At 33.0% G+C, this 17,890-nt stretch overlaps 1 protein-coding gene across 1 annotated transcript; it reads left to right on the forward strand.

Annotated features, from left to right (window-relative positions):
- Positions 1-301: 301 nt before the first annotated feature.
- Positions 302-6,529, forward strand: alpha-Man-IIa (alpha-mannosidase 2). The gene is made up of 10 exons (XM_040715336.2): positions 302-530; positions 590-1,296; positions 1,370-1,530; positions 1,589-1,823; positions 1,873-2,205; positions 2,264-2,452; positions 2,780-3,238; positions 3,299-3,913; positions 3,975-4,464; positions 5,714-6,529. The coding sequence occupies exons 1-10, from the start codon at positions 408-410 to the stop codon at positions 5,861-5,863; spliced, it is 3,462 nt and encodes a 1,153-aa protein (XP_040571270.1). The 5' UTR covers positions 302-407; the 3' UTR covers positions 5,864-6,529.
- Positions 6,530-17,890: the final 11,361 nt, after the last annotated feature.

A 17,890-nucleotide genomic window follows, 5' to 3' on the forward strand; every position in this document is an offset into this window, starting at 1 on the left:
ATTTATTTTAAAGCTGTCACTAAATAAATGTGTACAACTAGATTTTTTTGCTATACAATAGGCTAGTCATCCCCGATCTCTGAGGTCAACGTCAATTCTAACACTATAAAAGCAGAAATAGAACATCTTCCCTGCCTACAATCACACATTATGCTAATTCCTTGAAATAATTGATGATAAATCAAATATGAGTTGTTACTTTTGAACATTAATTTATGACATTAACTTAAAAACATCTATTTCCCTGTCTAAAGTGAGTTTATTAAAAACACAACAACCGGAGAATGACATTTCTTGATGACGTCACATCTCAACTGACAACAACATAATAAAACACAGTATTGAAATTGTAAAGACCGACTTCCTTCTCGTTAATAGGTGGTTGTAGTACTCAGCAGTATTCCTGGATGTTGTTCAGAATGAGGAGGACAAAAGCAATTCTTGGAAGCTTGGTCTTGGCTTGTTTCCTCATCTTTTTCTACACACTATCCCAGAATACCAATGAAGAGACTCAAGGAGATACACCAAAGGTACATATTCTTCATAATTTTAGAGAATTTCATTTTCTGTATGGTTTATTTCCCCTTAGATTAATTTGGAAAATTTGGAAGTGAAGCTCAAGGGCCTGGAACATGCCATTGAAGGAAATGAACGCATGCTTTCCTCTATCAAAGAATCCATTAACAACTTGGAGAAGCATCAAGCCTCTCTGGATAAAGAGTCGAATGTAATTCGATCTAAAGGTCACAGCTCTGTCCGGAAAACCTTTGCAACTATTCACAAAGCAGATTTACTCTTTGCTCAACGCCCATCCACCACCACCAATATAAGTACCTTAGCCATCTATGAAGAAATACCCTTTGACAATCAGGATGGGGGACCTTGGAAGCAAGGTTGGCCCATTACCTATAGTCAGTCCGCATTTTCTCAATCGGATAAGCTCCGTGTTTTTGTTGTACCACATTCACATAATGATCCAGGATGGATTAAAACATTCGATACATACTTCAAAGAAAACACCATATATATTTTGAATAACATTGTGCCTAAACTTACCGCAGATCCAAGGCGGAAATTTATATGGGCAGAAATTTCTTTTTTTTCAATGTGGTGGAACTTGCAAAGTGAGGACGTTAGGTCTAATATTATCAAGCTTTTGGAAAATGGACAATTTGAAATTGTCACTGGTGGGTGGGTTATGAATGATGAAGCAAATACTTACTATGGTGCAATGATCGAACAACAAATATCTGGTCACGAATGGTGTAAAAATAATTTAAAAGGATATCAGCCAACGTGAGTTTGCAGACGATTATATAATAATACGAATAGTAATCATCATCATTGTATTTGTAATATTTTGCTAAAGATTCGGCTGGGCCATTGATCCCTTTGGAATGACCCCCACTATGGCTTACTTATTAAAAAGAATGGGGTTTGAAGGTATGCTCATTCAGAGAACTCACTATGAAGTCAAAAAGTATTTAGCCAGAAACCAAAACCTTGAATTTAAATGGCGTCAACATTGGGGTAAAATATTTGTAATTTTTTGTACTTCTTTAAATAATTATACATATGATTAATATAGATCATGAGTCTTCAACGGATATGTTGACTCATATGATGCCTTTTTACTCCTACGATATTCCCCATACGTGTGGACCCGATCCAAAAATTTGTTGTCAGTTTGATTTTGATAGATTACCAGGCATGAGAACTGGATGTCCATGGAAAATTCCTCCTAAGCCCATCACTGATTCCAATGTTGAGGAAAGGGCTTTACTACTTCTAGATCAATACAAGAAAAAAGCTCAATTATATAAGTAATGCACATAATTAATCATTTAATTTATATGTTTAATTTTTCTCCAGGACAAATGTTGTGCTTGTACCTCTTGGTGATGATTTCCGTTATGACAAGTCCGTGGAGTGGAACAAGCAATTTGATAACTATCAAAAGATATTTGACTATGTTAATAACAACCCAGAACTCAATGCGGAATTGAAATTTGGAACACTTGGGGATTATTTCAGAACTTTGAAAAATGAGTCTAAAAGAAAAACAGGTCTCCAAGATGGTTTATTTCCCTCACTTTCAGGTGATTTTTTTACATATGCTGATGTAAATGATAATTACTGGTCTGGATATTACACATCGCGGCCATTTTTTAAAAATTTTGACCGTGTTTTGGGAGGATATCTTCGGTAAGGTTCCTTTATATTTATGATATGTATATGTTCCGAATCTTTCTTTAAATTGTAGAGCCGCTGAAATTATGTTTTCAATGGCCTGGGCTGAAATGATGAGCTACTCAAATTCGGATACAAAAAAAATATCTAATCCCCTAATGAAATATATTGTCGAAGCAAGACGAAGTTACAGTTTGTTTCAGCATCATGATGGTGTTACCGGAACTGCAAAAAAACATGTCATGCAAGATTACGGAAGGCGGTATGTGTTTTGTTTTAATTCGGTTTTTATATTCGGGAGTAACCGACATTACTCGGAGTTATTAGGCGTGGACAAAATGAAAAAAAAAAGACAAATTTTCATTTAATAATATACATATGTACAATGGAACAAGGTTTACATTTAATAGGACGCACTAAACTTTTATCTAGTCACGTTTGTTGCTATATTGACATTGCTTAGTTCAGCTAGTCCCTCAGTTCTAAAATATTAACCGTTCTCTCAAAATTGAGGGATCGACAGACATACTGACGCACTTTGCTTTATTAATATAGATGTAGTTTTATGTCTCAAATTATGTTTTTGCAGGATGTCTAAAAGTATAAAAGAGCTTCAAATCGTCATGTCTCAAGTCACTCACTATCTTTTAACATCATCCAAGACATTGTATAAAGTTGAAAATGAGAACAAAATATGGTTTGAGTTCAGTGAGAAAGCTGATGATTTTGCATCATTGTTTTCGGAGCGAGTGCTTGAGACGAATGGCTATGACAAAAATATGGTAACCATTTTCAACTCCCATGGAAGAACACGGTCAGAAATGATTACAATCAAAGTATCTAATCCTAACATTCGACTATACACAATAAACTTGGTTGATGGTGATGAGGAAGAAGAAGATATTAATTTTCAAATTAGTCCAGTCTTCGATAGTCAACATGAGATACTTAATACCCAGTTTTATTTAAGTTTTGTCGTTGAAGTTGCGGCACTTTCATTAAAAAGTTACTATATGGTTGAATTAAAACCTGAAGAGGGTTCAAATCCGTAAGTTCATTTAATGATTTTAACTCGCTTTGTTAAAATAAATTGTTTACCATTGTTTAGGAGTATGGAAATAGCGAATATTCGGCTTTATAACACAGTCAAGCAGCCTTTTCAAGTTAAACCCTTTTCTGATGTGGGGGTTTTCCATCAAGGTGCTAAATTTATGCTCGAAAACGGTTATGTACGTACTCATTTTGATGAGAATGGAATTCTTGAGGCCATTACAACTCTTGACGATAAAGTCAAAACGGATGTGCGATTGTCTTTTGTGCAATACTCGACGAGGAATGTTGGTGAAAAGTCGGGTGCCTATCTCTTTTTACCAGATGGGCCAGCTAAGACAATGAGAGTTGAAAGCCCTATTGTGGAAATTATTGAAGGAAAACTATTTTCATCTGTTAAAGTCTTTTTGCCTCAAATCGTACATTATGTCAGAGTAATGTCATCACCTGGCGTAGACGGAACTGGTCTACAAATAGAAAATATCGTTGATATGAGAAGATATAATAATTTGGAGATTGCTATGAGATTTGATGCCGCCATTGATTCAAAAACTATTTTTTATACTGATTTGAATGGCTTTTCCATGATGGAGCGTAGAAGATTAAGTAAAATACCGCTTCAAGCCAATTTCTATCCAATAGCATCTATGGCTTATATTCAAGATACATCCAGGTAAGATTCAAGATTTTGATTCATCCTACATGTCTATGTAATTATAATTTATCTTTATTAGTCGCCTTACCTTGATTTCTCGTCAACCCCTTGGTGGTTCTTCACTCCAATCTGGACAATTGGAAATTATGCTTGACCGTCGGCTGATGCAAGACGATAATCGAGGTCTTGGAGAGCCCGTTACTGATAATTTAATCACGAAAAGTAGTTTTACTTTAATTCTTGAGAGAAGCATTCCCTCATGTAGAGGCGAAAATTCTAAAAATGGTGCATCCTATCCATCTCTTCTTGCCGTGGGAGCGCGTCATGCACTCCTTAATCCCTTATACTCAATGTTTTATTTGGGTGAAAAATCAAAATTGTCCTCTTTATCTAACTCATATGCAAATGTTGAACGAGATTTAGCTTGCGACATTGATATTTTAAACTTGCGAACCTCTATTACAAGTTCAGAAACTCCTACTGATTCTTCAGCTTTCATAGTTCATCGTCAGGGTTTTAATGGTTGTTACAAGCCCATTGGAATGAATTGTGTTACAAACGAAGGAAGGGTAAGATCTACTTAGACTTTCATTATAGGATTATAATGTAACTGTTGTTTAGTTTTTGCGAATTTGTATATGTTGGTTGTGATAGAATATTTTTTCTTACATAGTATTTCTGATTTATAAGCTTTGTTTTATACACACTTTTAATATGCTTAGACAATTAAGTTATTAATTATTACGAAAGGTTCAACTAGAATCTAATGGTAGAGTAAAGTGCAATATTTATTTTTAAAGATGTTGTATTTTGAATCATATGTGCACTCTTGGGTATTTATAATAATATCAACTTTTGCTTCCTTCAATCTAAAAGGATGTTCCATTAAGGAAATTAGGGCAATTCATTATGTCACAATGAGATAAAATCTGAGTATTTTGAGTGAAATATCTGTTCTTCTGCAAAAAATATTACTATTTGTCGTGTAAAAGTCTTTAAAAAGTAACATTTATTCAACTTAAGAGCCATCTAGCGATTCAGAATAAGATGTATGTAAGTAATCTGTACAGTCATTTTTATGAACAATGATTAATAGAAATACAGGGTTATACTATTACGCGTGTACGACTGATGTTTGAATTCCACCACATTTTTTAATATTGACGTCATAGTGTATGAGTGGTTGCGTGTTTTGTCAAAATCTGTCTGTCTAGCCCAGCAGTCGTTATGATACATTAAAAATTCTAGCAGGCCCGATTACGTTGTGGTCTATCCTTTTATTTCTATTTACCTTGGTACTAATGAAATTTTGTAGGCGTAATGCATGTGGTATTGAGCGTGCGATTCATATTAAAAAGTAAAATAAAATGAATACATTATATGAAACTAGAATGGGCACTTAACGTAAAACCTCCACCTAAAATCAAATTGAGCTATGTATCTCAATCTATTACAAAGTTATGGGGGAATATGCATTTTTTACGTTTTGTGTTACCTTGACCTCTCAAAATTTACTGGTCTCTTAATGTGACCATATATCCACCGGAGTGTCCCCTCCCTAAACTGGCCCAGCGACTTGTCTAATAACAATACATGTACTATCCCCCTGTGCTACGCCTATGAACCGAAATACCTACATAATAACAATGTAATTTTCATCGATTAAAATAAAATGATAGAATCAATTAATATTTGATAATTAAAATAAACAAACTTCTAAATCAGTAATTAAATCAGACGTTATGTGACGTACAAATGACAACTTGTATAAGCAACTTGTACTCAACAACTCCATTAATTATGTATGTTTCTTTTCAGTTATCCCTGTCTGAGCTCTTTCCACATATCTACTCCAATAACGTGCAACAAATGACTCTCTCATTGTTATATACTGGACAAAAGATTGAAAAGTCATTTATGGTATCCATTAAGCCCATGGAAATGTATACTTTTATTTTGAAGCATTAAGAACTCAACATTGACGGAGGTTGCGTTCCACAAAATAATTACAAACAAATTCAACATTATTACTTTTTCTTCATGATATTAATTTTAACATTGCTATACTCTGTGATATATTATTAATGCATTTGTTTTAAAAATGAGAGTTATAATTCTTCTGATTTAAGAAATGAGTTCCTCCACTGTCATAATTAGGGATGGGAAAAGTGGTTGAAATCCTCGTGAGCATGGCTTTAAAACAGTATAAGTTGGTAAACTGCAAGATATTCAATATGTATCCTTATTTTGAAAGTACAAACGTATTAGGGAGGAAGGAGCAATATCATTTTTTTAGTAAATGTTGTTCATCATACTTGCCAACCAATATATACTTTTTTATTCATTTACACTCACGAAGATTTAGTCAATTTTCACATCTCTAATCTTAATATTATGTTTTCGTTGTCCGTCATTTACCCCCTTCGTTTTCTGTTACCTACAATCTATATATGTATTATAGTGGGGGAAAAAACCCTCATAAACCAAAAAAATTATGAGTAAATAGTTTAATTCTTATTTTGTTATTCTTAGTTAGTAATATTATATTATTGTTTCATGTTGATGGACACTATTTTGTTTAACGTACCTATATTTAGGGAAATAAATTAATTTAATATTTTCATTATTACACAATTAGCTTTAGTATTTGCATAATTCATGTGTTGTTTTGTTCACAACCAGCTGAACCTCGACTATCAAAAGGGAAAGGACAAATTTGAAAATAAATAAATATATATGGGATAGTTGTTAGTCTTCTGTATTTTTCTTGTTGCCAATAGTCAACAGTTAATTACTATTTAAATAATAGTTCTTAATTATTATATACATTGAATTAATAATCTTATCCATGGCAGAGTATGAAATAGCATACATTCTAAACGAAGGCCCTTGGATCGGTCCTAAGATATTTATATATATTTTTGAAAAAAATGGAAATAAAAATTAAAAAAAAAAAAATTTCTTTCAAATATTAAAATTTTTGGAAAGAAACTTCAAAAATCCACATCCATTTACAAAAAAAAAATCAATACAAGTTCAAAAATCTATCGCTATTCTGAAAAAATTTCAAAAATCCATAGGTGTTCACAAAAAATTAAATTTTTGGGAAAAAAATTTCAAATATTAAATTATTTGGAAAAAAAATCACAGCTATTCACAAAACCAGAATTTTTTGATTTTTTTTTAACCGACAGCTGTTCACAAATGTAATTGTTTTTAGAAAAAAATTTCAAAGATTAAAAATCTAATATTTAATTTTTTGGAAAAGAATTCAAAAATCCACAGCTACTCACAAAAAACAATTTTTTTGATTTTTTTAAAAAACCGAAAAATAACATTTTGAAATATAAAACTTTTCACAAAAAGATTTCAAATGTATAATTGTATGGAGAAAAATTTCAAAAATCTATACCTATTCAGAGAAAATTATTTAATATAGGCGTGGTGGGCTACAACTCCTCCATTCTACCTCCTACGGACGCCCTTGAGGACTGAGTCTCTAATTAGCCCCCCTCCCTCTCTCTTCAGCCTTTTTTTATTGGTCCTATCTTTTTTTATCTTTCAACGGTACTAAGGACCGATTAGTGGATCCTTCAGTCCAAGCTATCTTTTTATTTTCTTCGATTTGAGATAGGATTGGATAAAGACACTAAAAGTTGCAAGTTAGCGCGTCTAGACGTCACTAGTGTACTCCTACGGATGTCAATACAACGTAAGGATTCCTGTTAAATTCAATATTTATTTGAACAACAAAAAATCTTGTTTCAGGCTCTTTTTGAAAAGAATATTTTTCGTGGTTGACCTTTAGAAGGACTATTGACACATGATGCAGATCTAACTTTTTTCGATTAAAGGAAGAAAATGAATTGTGAATTAATTTAAGTATTCATACTAAGAAATTTTCATATTATCTCAATGAAGATTGTGAATAAGACGTTTTTACGAATCAATCATGTGATTTGACGGTGACAGACAAGTTTATGACGTACTACAAAAAGATTAACAAAATCCCTCGGAATGATGTACAAATTATAAATATTTATTATGTATGAATAAAGTTGTCTGAGAAAAGATTACACAACTTGAACCAAATCTGGTAAATATTTTTTGATTAATAAAATCATTTTTCTCCTATAGTCCCCCCAGCTCTCCAGATGTTTATCCATTAGGGGCGTTCACAGGGGGCTAGAGGGGCTATAGGTGAAAAAAAATGGAGAAATTAAAAAAAAATTAGCCCCCAAAATCAATTTAAGGATTTGTTTTCTAAAAAAAACTCGATTTTTATATAAAAAAATAAGGTCATTTGAAGTAAAAAAAAAATTTAATAACTTTTTTCTAAAAAAAAAATTACTCGAGGAAAAAAAAAATTTAGGATTTCTTTTTAATTTATCATAAACTGAATTTAATTATTTACAAATTCATAAATTATTAGTCACTAAATAACAGAGGAGCTGAACATTTATTCATCATTAAGAGCTTTATGAATACGGAAGTATAGATCAATTATTTATTTAAGAGGCCATTTGGACATGTGGTTCCCAAAGTAATGAATCCACTTCTCAACAATGATAATAAATTATATCGTAATTGTGGAATGATAAGTTAAGTTGAGTACAATTACATATATTAAAAATTAATCTATAGATCCTTGGGAATTTTATGAAATGTAGAGTGAGTTTGATGATTACAGTAAATTTATCCTAATAGAACAAATTAATGGGATAAATAAATGAAAATGTGGGTTTTTAAAAAACTATTTTGAATAGTTCATCTGACTGTATGTGTTTAACTTTATCTTCTAGTTACGCATATGCTTCATAAAAGCTATTGGCAGTACCGTATCTTAGAATAAGAGGGGTAATAGGTCAAAATGTCGACCGAGAAAAGATCGAATGGAAGCTGATTGGACAAAACGCCGAGCGACAGAACGTGGACCGGAAAATATTACATTTCAAAATATGAAAAACAGTTTTAACGACATTTCACTCCTGTGGGTCCAGGGGTAGTTTGTATGTTTTTGGAGGGGCTCCTTACACTTTTTGAGGTTGTAGCGTTGGTTTATAATCTGTCTAGTGAGGCTGTCATTCCATAAAACTCGTATTCTGCGGTAAATATTGGGATGTTAGAAAGGCCAAATAATAGAGGCTCCTTAAAATTTAATGATTTCTTTTTTCAGGTGTTGCAACATTTACTGTGCAGATATTTCTGGCCTCAGACATTCCCCGTACATAAACAACAGTAATAACCCCTCAAACCCCTCTTTATACTTCGAAAGTTGGAATGATTTAATTTATCGCCACGACCGTCAGATAACTTACCTTCAAAGGCCCCTCCCAACACCTCAATTCATATCCAAGAAAAAAAAAATCAGATTCAATCAGTTGTGACAAAAGAGGAAGGAAACAATGATATAAACAAGGACTTGTGCAAGAATTACTCCGATGTCGATCCCCAATTCTACTCAAAGTCCATCAAGGACATACAATTATTACTCCGTAACGAATCCTCAGGGTTACGCTACGTTTTTTATGAGCACACAGGAACGTTCAAACAAGTTTTGAATATAATTGAATCTATTTAGGAAAGGATGTTCACTATTCAGGAATTAAAAATTATGACACCTGCTAAGCAAAATAAAATTCGTTCTTTATACTAACAATTACAATTTCACGGGCCAGCTAAAAAACACACCGAATTTACATAATTGCTTTTTAGATTGGAAAGTCTGTATATATGTTACGGGCAATATGGCAAATCGGATATTTTGCAAAATGCGCGTTTGAGCGGGGAATCCATAAAACTTCCTATAAAGTGGTCATTTTACGTTCATTTACATTGTCAGGTAAAATAATCGTGTGTAATTTGATCATTAAAAAATTCATTGTAAGTAAATTGATCATTAATCCAAGGAAAACTACCAGACCTCCTAAGGGAGTAGATTGGACTTATTCCTCGGGAATGAGATGCCAGGATCGAAACAATAAACAATCCATTCCTAATGAGTAGATAATTTTAATATTTCAAAATGGAACAAAAACCTAGGAGATGGAATTTTTTGAAATTATACATACAATTGAATATTTTTCTATAATGTAATGATGATATTCATCCTCCCTATCACACGTAGTTATCTTTATTGTATCACGCAACCTTTCTTCCAAAAAGAAACAGAAAAAAGGCCCAAAATCATCTGGTATTTAGCCAAATAAGTCAATCATACCAACCGCTATTTATATCTTATATACTCGCTGACTATCACTCTCGTATTATTTCTTTACCATTTTTAAAATAAATTACATATTATCAAAATCTACATACTATTTTATTCGATACTATATTATAATATTGCCTAGTAATATTTGATTAAAAGAGTAGTTATGATCAAGGTTATTAACCTTGGTTATGATTAGTTATTATATTACATCTATGAAGAAATAGCCAAAATTTATTCATATAACTAATAAAATGGCCAATATATATATTATATAAACGACGAGGGGTCAACAAGAAATTGTATTCCTGTTCTTTTGGAAACGGAGTATAGAATAACTAAAGTAGATAATCCTATAAAGAAAAACGCGTGTAAGGAGAATTAATAATAACAATAAATTATAAATACAGAATATTGAAATAATGGATTGATCCAAATAATATTTTCTCGTTCTAACATCGGAATTCAGTTAAATATGTCATAGCTTTAGGTTGCAAAACACAAACTGTACGTGGAGTTTAATCAAAAAGATCATCACCCCTTTTTGCTAATGTGGAAATTGCTATGTACAATTGTGCACATGATAGATATATCTGAATCGATGAGATCCAAATAATTATTAATAATAAAGTAAATGTCAAAATCATAAAATTAGACTATAAATATACTAATAAAAAAAATGTAAGAATTAAATCCATCTCTTCTTCCAATCTTAGTACGAACAGCTTTTAGAATCCTACTTTCATTTATTTCATGTTTATCTAAAAAAAGAAAAGTTACTCCATGCAGTCAAATTTTAAACCTAAATTACTTATCTTAAATATAAAAATAAGACTCCTTTATAACGGATAAGTCAATTCAGGCAACCATTCTTGACTTAATGTGGTTTTCTAACATGACATTGTAAAGATTTAGAACAAAAGCTAATTATGTACTTATTAAGAGTATCAAAAAGATTTTTCCCCTGGTTATTTGTGCTTGTATAACAACATACCATTATCATGAAGGATACAATTGCTAATTATAATGCTACATCCAATGCAACTACCCCGTTGTTGTGACCATTTAGAGGTTATTTTTGCCTTTTATGAGTTTTCTGAACACCACTTTTTGGAGCTTATCAACCATAGATAATCCTTAAGTGATAAAAAAGTAATATTTATTGACTATGTAATATTGGAAAACCTAATGATCATACCCAAGACTTTAAGTGAAGAAACTAGTCTCAGACAAACTAGTTGCCAACCATCCAAAGCTACTACCCCCGTTGTTGTGACCATTTAAGCAGTTGTTCTTGCCATTTAATGAGTTATGTATCATAATTATTAATATTTTTTAGCTAAAATAGAATCAAGCCATCTGTTTCTCGTCCGGTAAGTATTTCCAAATTCCTGGTCCTCCATTTCCAGAAATCCAGACAGAAGGTGTCGTTATTTTAGGGTTTTATTCAGTTCTATATCAACTATCAGTATCTAATATTATATTAATATTGAATAATAAAGAAGGGGATGGATAACGTTCTTGATAGAGGAAAATGTTTATCATTTTATTCAATGATACCATAAGTATTTCTTCCCTTCTCCTCGCAAGCTTTTGTATCCTTACCTAAAATGATCAACCTTAAGAATAACTTATTACTTTGTGTATTTATGAAAAAGAATAAATCATGAAATAGCCATGACGTATCAAGGGAGAAGAGGGAATCGACAGCTGATAACAAAATACATAGGGTACTTTTGTGTTGGCGAGGTGGTGCGGTGATCAAGGTTAACAAAAATACCAGGTTATACCATAATATGTGGACGACTACTTTTTGACTTCCACACCGCCTTTAATATTGACGTCATAGTAGATGAGTTCTTGCGTGTTTTTTTTCTTCAAAATCTGCCTGTCTTGCTCAGCAATCGGTACAATACATCAAATTGAATATTCTAGCAAGCCCGATTACATGATGGTCTAACCTTGTATTTCCATAACCTTGGTCTCTATGTATTATGAATAAATTGTAAGGGTATCAAGAAAAGTGTCGTTCTTCATCATTTTTCACCCTAAAAATGGAAAAAATCGAGTTCAGAACAAGATACAGAATCAATAAGAACACTATTTAATCTTAAAGAAACACTTTTACATAAGTTTTAATGTGGGGATTGTTTTAACGGTAAAAGTGACTCTGAACAGTAATAGTCCCGAATGACTATAATTCCAGATATTTCAAAATTCAGATGACTGAGAGAAAAACTGAGATCCGTTTTGGTTTCTGTACTACAAACAGATAAATTCCTTTTTTGGCTTCAATTCATTATTTCATAATGGGTGTTGTTTCCCTGTGCAATCAAATTACCCACAATCATATTTCCAGATAATGTAAATGAACGTAATTTGACCACTCTATTGGAAATTTTATAGATTGCCGGGGCATTTTGCACATTGGCCGTTGTAACAAGCCTTTTGCACATTGACCGTTGTAACAAGCCTTTTGCACATTGTCCGTAATATATATATAAAATAGAGTTTTGCGTCTCCTTCATAGGTACCCACACCGTTGAACCTAGGAGTTTGAAATTTTGAACGGATGCCTCTGTTGAACTTGGTCGGGCTAAGACTGGCGTCTCAAAAAATAACTATATGAATAACCACGTTTTCTAAATAAATACAAAATCAAAAAAGTTATGGGCTACAATAGAAATCGGTGAAAATTTGCAGGGTTTTTTTTTCCAGGAGCAAAAAATGGATTTCCAATCAAATATTGGATTTGTAGAAAAAACAAAGTTTATAGAAATTCGTTTGGAGATTCGTTTGCGTATAAATATGACGCATAAATTTTTTGTTCAAATGAAATATCTGTCAGTTTCTGAATAATTTTTCATTTTTTTATATAAATTTTTCATCAAACGTCATTTTTTAAGAAGAAATACCACAAAACGAAGCATTTTGGACTTAAAATTTAAAACCCCAACATTTCACTAAAGTATTTTCAATTTTTGGATTTTTTTAAATCTCTCTTTATTATATACTTTTTTTATACACTTTTCTCTCTCTCTCTTTCTATTTATGTATTTTAAAGCTTCGTTTTTTATTATATTAGAATAAACATACTTATTATTATTATACACATATTAAAATACAGTAAAAAACTTCACATAATCCAACTTCAAACTTCATATATCTTGTTTCTTTGAATGAAGTTATTTTGAAAAACTGAAAGAGTGTAGTTATTAACGTGTCAGGATGATTCGCATTGAAGATTTTTGCCTTGAACGTATCTCCCTTGTACGTATTTGCCTTGTAACACTTTTGTCTTTTGACATTTTTGACTTCTCCCGTTTTTGCTTTGCGAGTTTTTGCCGTAAGACTTTTTTGCCTTGGATAATATTAGAGGGATATATTTGTTATATAAGTTTGTTAGTGAAATGTGTACCTTTGTATTCCAGCTTTGATAAGTTTGAAACAAAAAGGTAAACAGGCTAGACAATCACAATTTTTTCAAACTTTAATATATAGGTTTCAAAGGATTTGGAAGGAATCACGGAGTAATACTGCTACGGTCCGTTGCAAAGAATCATTGGCATTTATACGCAGTCTGTTTTTTAATCAAAATAAATCTTTACTTACAACAAGGATTGTAGTTGAGTTATAGATCAAGATGGGGACATCGTCCATGAAATCATCGTTTTCACTTCTACATATTTTTATTACGTGCCATTTTTATTAACAAACTTTGGCTTCAAAAGTTGGTAATAATTTTATTCAATATGTCCCCCCCCCTCCATTCTGTATGATGGCTTCAATACGGAGACAAACAGAAGCCCAGCTGGCCTTGATGAACTCCGAGGACAACTTGTTCCACTCTTCCATGATCACAGCCTTCAGGGCGTCGACATTCGGGTGAGTAGACTTGTTTGTCTTGTCTTCCAAGACGCAGCAAACAGCGAAGTCCAGGGGGCTCACGTCGGGTGAGGGAGTCCAGAAGCCCTCCGGCCAGAAGGAAGCCATGTTCTTCCTGTAGAAATGTTGCACCTTTTTGGATGTGGGTGCCGGGGTGCCGTCTTGACTAAACACATAGTTGTCCCTGGGGAACGTGCTCTTCAATCATGGCAAGACATGGTACCCGAGGACCTTTTAGCAAACGTCCCTCTAGACTTTATCGTTGGCCTTGCAGAAGTAGGGAGGCAGCTTGCTGTCGTCAGCTGCCACAACGCCGAGAACCATGACCTGAGCTGTATGTTTGGTCCTGAATTTTCTCATTTCTTCTGTTCAGAACAATGTCCACTGTGAAGATCTTTTTGTAGGAGATCGACTTGTGCGCGGAGGAGATCGCACACTCACTCCCGTTTTACTTGTTGCTTGGACAGTTATGATCGTACAAAACAAAACAAACATCAAATAGTAGCTTTTTGTCAGCTCTGTCGAATGTTGCCAAGTACCAAATTAGAACTAGACGGCCTCGGAGTAGATTCAAATTTCTGAGTCCTCACACTGTCAATTCAAGACCCTCTTGAAATAAAGCATCCTTTTTAGTAGTTGATAAATACAATAACCTGATTGATCTATATAGTAATCAATCTTTGATGATTGAATTAAATAAGAAGATCTTCCCAGTTTGAGGTTTAAAGTTGGAATATCATTTACTAATATAAGATTAACTATTTATTTCACAGTCAACTTCAATTTTTTTTAAACTCAGAAACACCATTTCTAGGATGGGATATTGAACATCGGTGACAAATAAGGAAACTATACTCTTAAATAAATGACTCCCTCAAATGATCTAACAATACAAACGCTACATTTTTTGCTCATTTGATCAGTGTAATCAAAGACATCAACAGAATATTCTCCACAGTAAGCTAGAACAGGATATAACTCTAATGGGCAAGAATTTATGAACTTGTGTCGGAAAATGTCATCTGGCATCTCAATCTTTCAAAACCGTATCACTAAGTCCTTCCAAAAGAAACAATGACTAAACCAAAGACGAAATGAGGGATTTTTAGTGAAATAACAATAAATATATTTATTGTTATTTCACTAAAAACTTTATTAATGATTGACGTATTAAGTTAGATGTTTTTTTTTGTGTTAAACTACTCCGGATTAGGCTCTCATCCAACAACTATGTCAATGATTCTTTATTTCAAACAATCGGAGTCCCAAGTTCTTCTCCTCTGCGTATGTCTCAACAATCTACATCCTTGATTCTACAATTTCACAAGATCTTCATTCTATTAAAGACATTCAAACCTATTGAGGATCTTCTACGTCGTACTGAAGTGTATAAAGCCAAGTCTCAGTTTCTCAAGAGGATTCCTTTGCTACGGGGAACGAAGAAATTTGTCTGATTTCACTCAAATCCATTAGGAAAATGAAATAAAAGGCTTATTCTGTGTTAAATCTTTAGCCTTGTTGTCATCAATTCTATCATTCAATCCAAGACCAAATGTAGTAGTATATCCATATGTTTTGTAATTACTAATTTGTATTGACTGTTATTTGATAGGATGTCTATCAATTATCATAAGTCTTCTTCATCAATTAGAGGATACTAGATAAAGACTCCTTGGAGAATGTGTGGAATTGAATCTAACAAAAGATCTTGTAACTTCGTCACTCCCGGCATTAAAGAACAAGTCAATGTGACAAAGTGGAAAATAACTGCATATAGTGATCATGAATAATTAATTGATTCCTTCAGTTTCCTTCCACTCCTAACATATTGTAGTGAGCGTTTTAATAGATAAGGAGAGATAAATAAATTCAAATACCAATTATGTACAAGGATTGCTTGATGCAAACAATTTTTAGGATTGTATGTACTTCAAATTTTTCTTAAGATGCGTTGTTATGTAATGATTTAATTAAACTCAAGTATCTTAAAACTAATACTTTATTGAAATAGAATCGACAACAAATTTGTGATTCTGAATTAAGTTTAGCAAGTAGAACATGCAATGAAGTTCTTTCATAGCCATATGTACGATCCTGTGGGCTCTATAAATTAAATTTTTTCCACTTAAATTGAAAAAATTGAATGCAGTGGACAACGTGGTCTTTATAATTATAATCGTCATTGTAGGAGCTTCTGCTCCATAAAACTTTTCACTAATAAACTCGATATGACTACAAGAACATACTTTATGAAAAATTATTGCATTTTTTCAATGTTCTGAAAGAAACAACTCTAACCGTGACTTGAGAAATGTGCTTGTAGAAGTGGATACTCTGTACAGGGTGCGTGGACAAAAACTGCCGCTTCAAAAAAACAACAGCTACAAGCTTATTTTATAATATTTATTGATAAAATAAAAACAAATATCTGTATTAGGATATAGAGCAGCTATCTATTTAGTGTAGCCGCCGTCTGCGGCCAAACCCCGCTCAATGCGGCTACGAAACCGAGAACAGGCATTTTGGATCTGTGCTGCTTCTATCTCAATTAATTTCTCTTCGATACAGGTGATGAGAGACTACTTGGTGTTATGGGAGGAGCGGTTGGTCATGTTCTCCACGTAGGACCAGACAAAGTAGTCAACGGGTTCCAATCTGGTGATGAGGGAGGCCAAGAGGAGAAGGGTACGAACGCAAAAGCATTGCTTTTCAGCCATTCTTGCGTCCGCTTAGCTTTGTGGGCCGGAGCCGAGTCCTGCTACCACATCTACGGCCTATCGCTGACAACAGACTTGACACGGCCCCAAAGACCATGACAGTGGCTGGAAACTTGGTCTGCATGACCCTGGGGACGTCTCTGTTGTTCACGGCAATCCAGCGATGGTTCTGGGAGTTGTGGATTTGATCCTGAACGTCCATCAGGTCCGATGACTCCTCCAGCGGCTTTCTGAGACTTCTGACCTTTCTAACTGGCATCGACAGAAGGCCAGAGATGTCAGCATTGCTTAATTTCATATGATCACTAAGCATAATCTAAATAGTAGTGCACCTACGATCTCTCTCATTGAACATAATGACTTTTCTTGGTCACTTAAATGATGCTATCACTACAAGTAGTAAACAATAACTGGAGCATATGATCCGGGAAAAATTTTAACACCAAAAACAGACGGATCAGACATCAGCTGATGGAGTAATGTCGTGTTTAAAATGTGGCAGATTTTGTCACCGCACCCTGTATTTGAATTTAAAACTCCCGACAATTTTCTCAAGTATAAAAAGCTTGGCATAAAAAACACAGCTATTTAATGTACAATTATTTTATATAGAAAACGACTATTGTTTACCCATAGCATAAACGTTACTAAATACTTCATTGGGTACCTTCTTTTCTGTTTTGGTTTTGATACATTGTTCAGCTATAAAGTATATTTTTCTTTGAAAATCATCTTCTTTATTTCAATGCTAGACAGAATTATTATAAACTGTACAAGCTTTGATTCAAGTAAGTTTACTAAATCATTTCGATTTTCTCAGATTGACATACGTACATGTTCAAATTTATATTCGGTTATAATTATGTCATTATTATATATCTTACAATTTATTAAATATTTGAAGAGGTTGATAAATTTGGGGAATTGTTCCATTTATAAAGCAAAAAAAAAAAAAAATATCCGTTTATTATAAGATGAATATCAGACGGTAAACAACTACATTCATTTTTTTTAAAATATCTAGTAAAGATGCTAGTTTATTAATTAAAAAAAAACCTTTTCATTTTGAAATCGGTAAAGCTTATAAGAAAAAATCCTGGTAGCACAAAAATAACTTAGGTTCAAATGACTAATTTGTTTACATAATAGCCAAACTTGAAGCAGTAGTTTGCGTAACTGGAC

Source organism: Lepeophtheirus salmonis, chromosome 6, assembly GCF_016086655.4.
Source record: "Lepeophtheirus salmonis chromosome 6, UVic_Lsal_1.4, whole genome shotgun sequence".
Taxonomy (NCBI): Eukaryota; Metazoa; Arthropoda; class Copepoda; order Siphonostomatoida; family Caligidae; genus Lepeophtheirus; species Lepeophtheirus salmonis.

Excerpts from the sequence above, each read along its gene's own strand:
- alpha-Man-IIa (XM_040715336.2), top strand. The coding sequence starts at position 408 with ATGTTGTTCAGAATGAGGAGGACAAAAGCAATTCTTGGAAGCTTGGTC. Across the intron at positions 1,297-1,369 it reads TTAAAAGGATATCAGCCAAC|ATTCGGCTGGGCCATTGATC; the intron begins GTGAGTTTGCAG and ends ATTTTGCTAAAG. Across the intron at positions 1,531-1,588 it reads TAAATGGCGTCAACATTGGG|ATCATGAGTCTTCAACGGAT; the intron begins GTAAAATATTTG and ends TGATTAATATAG.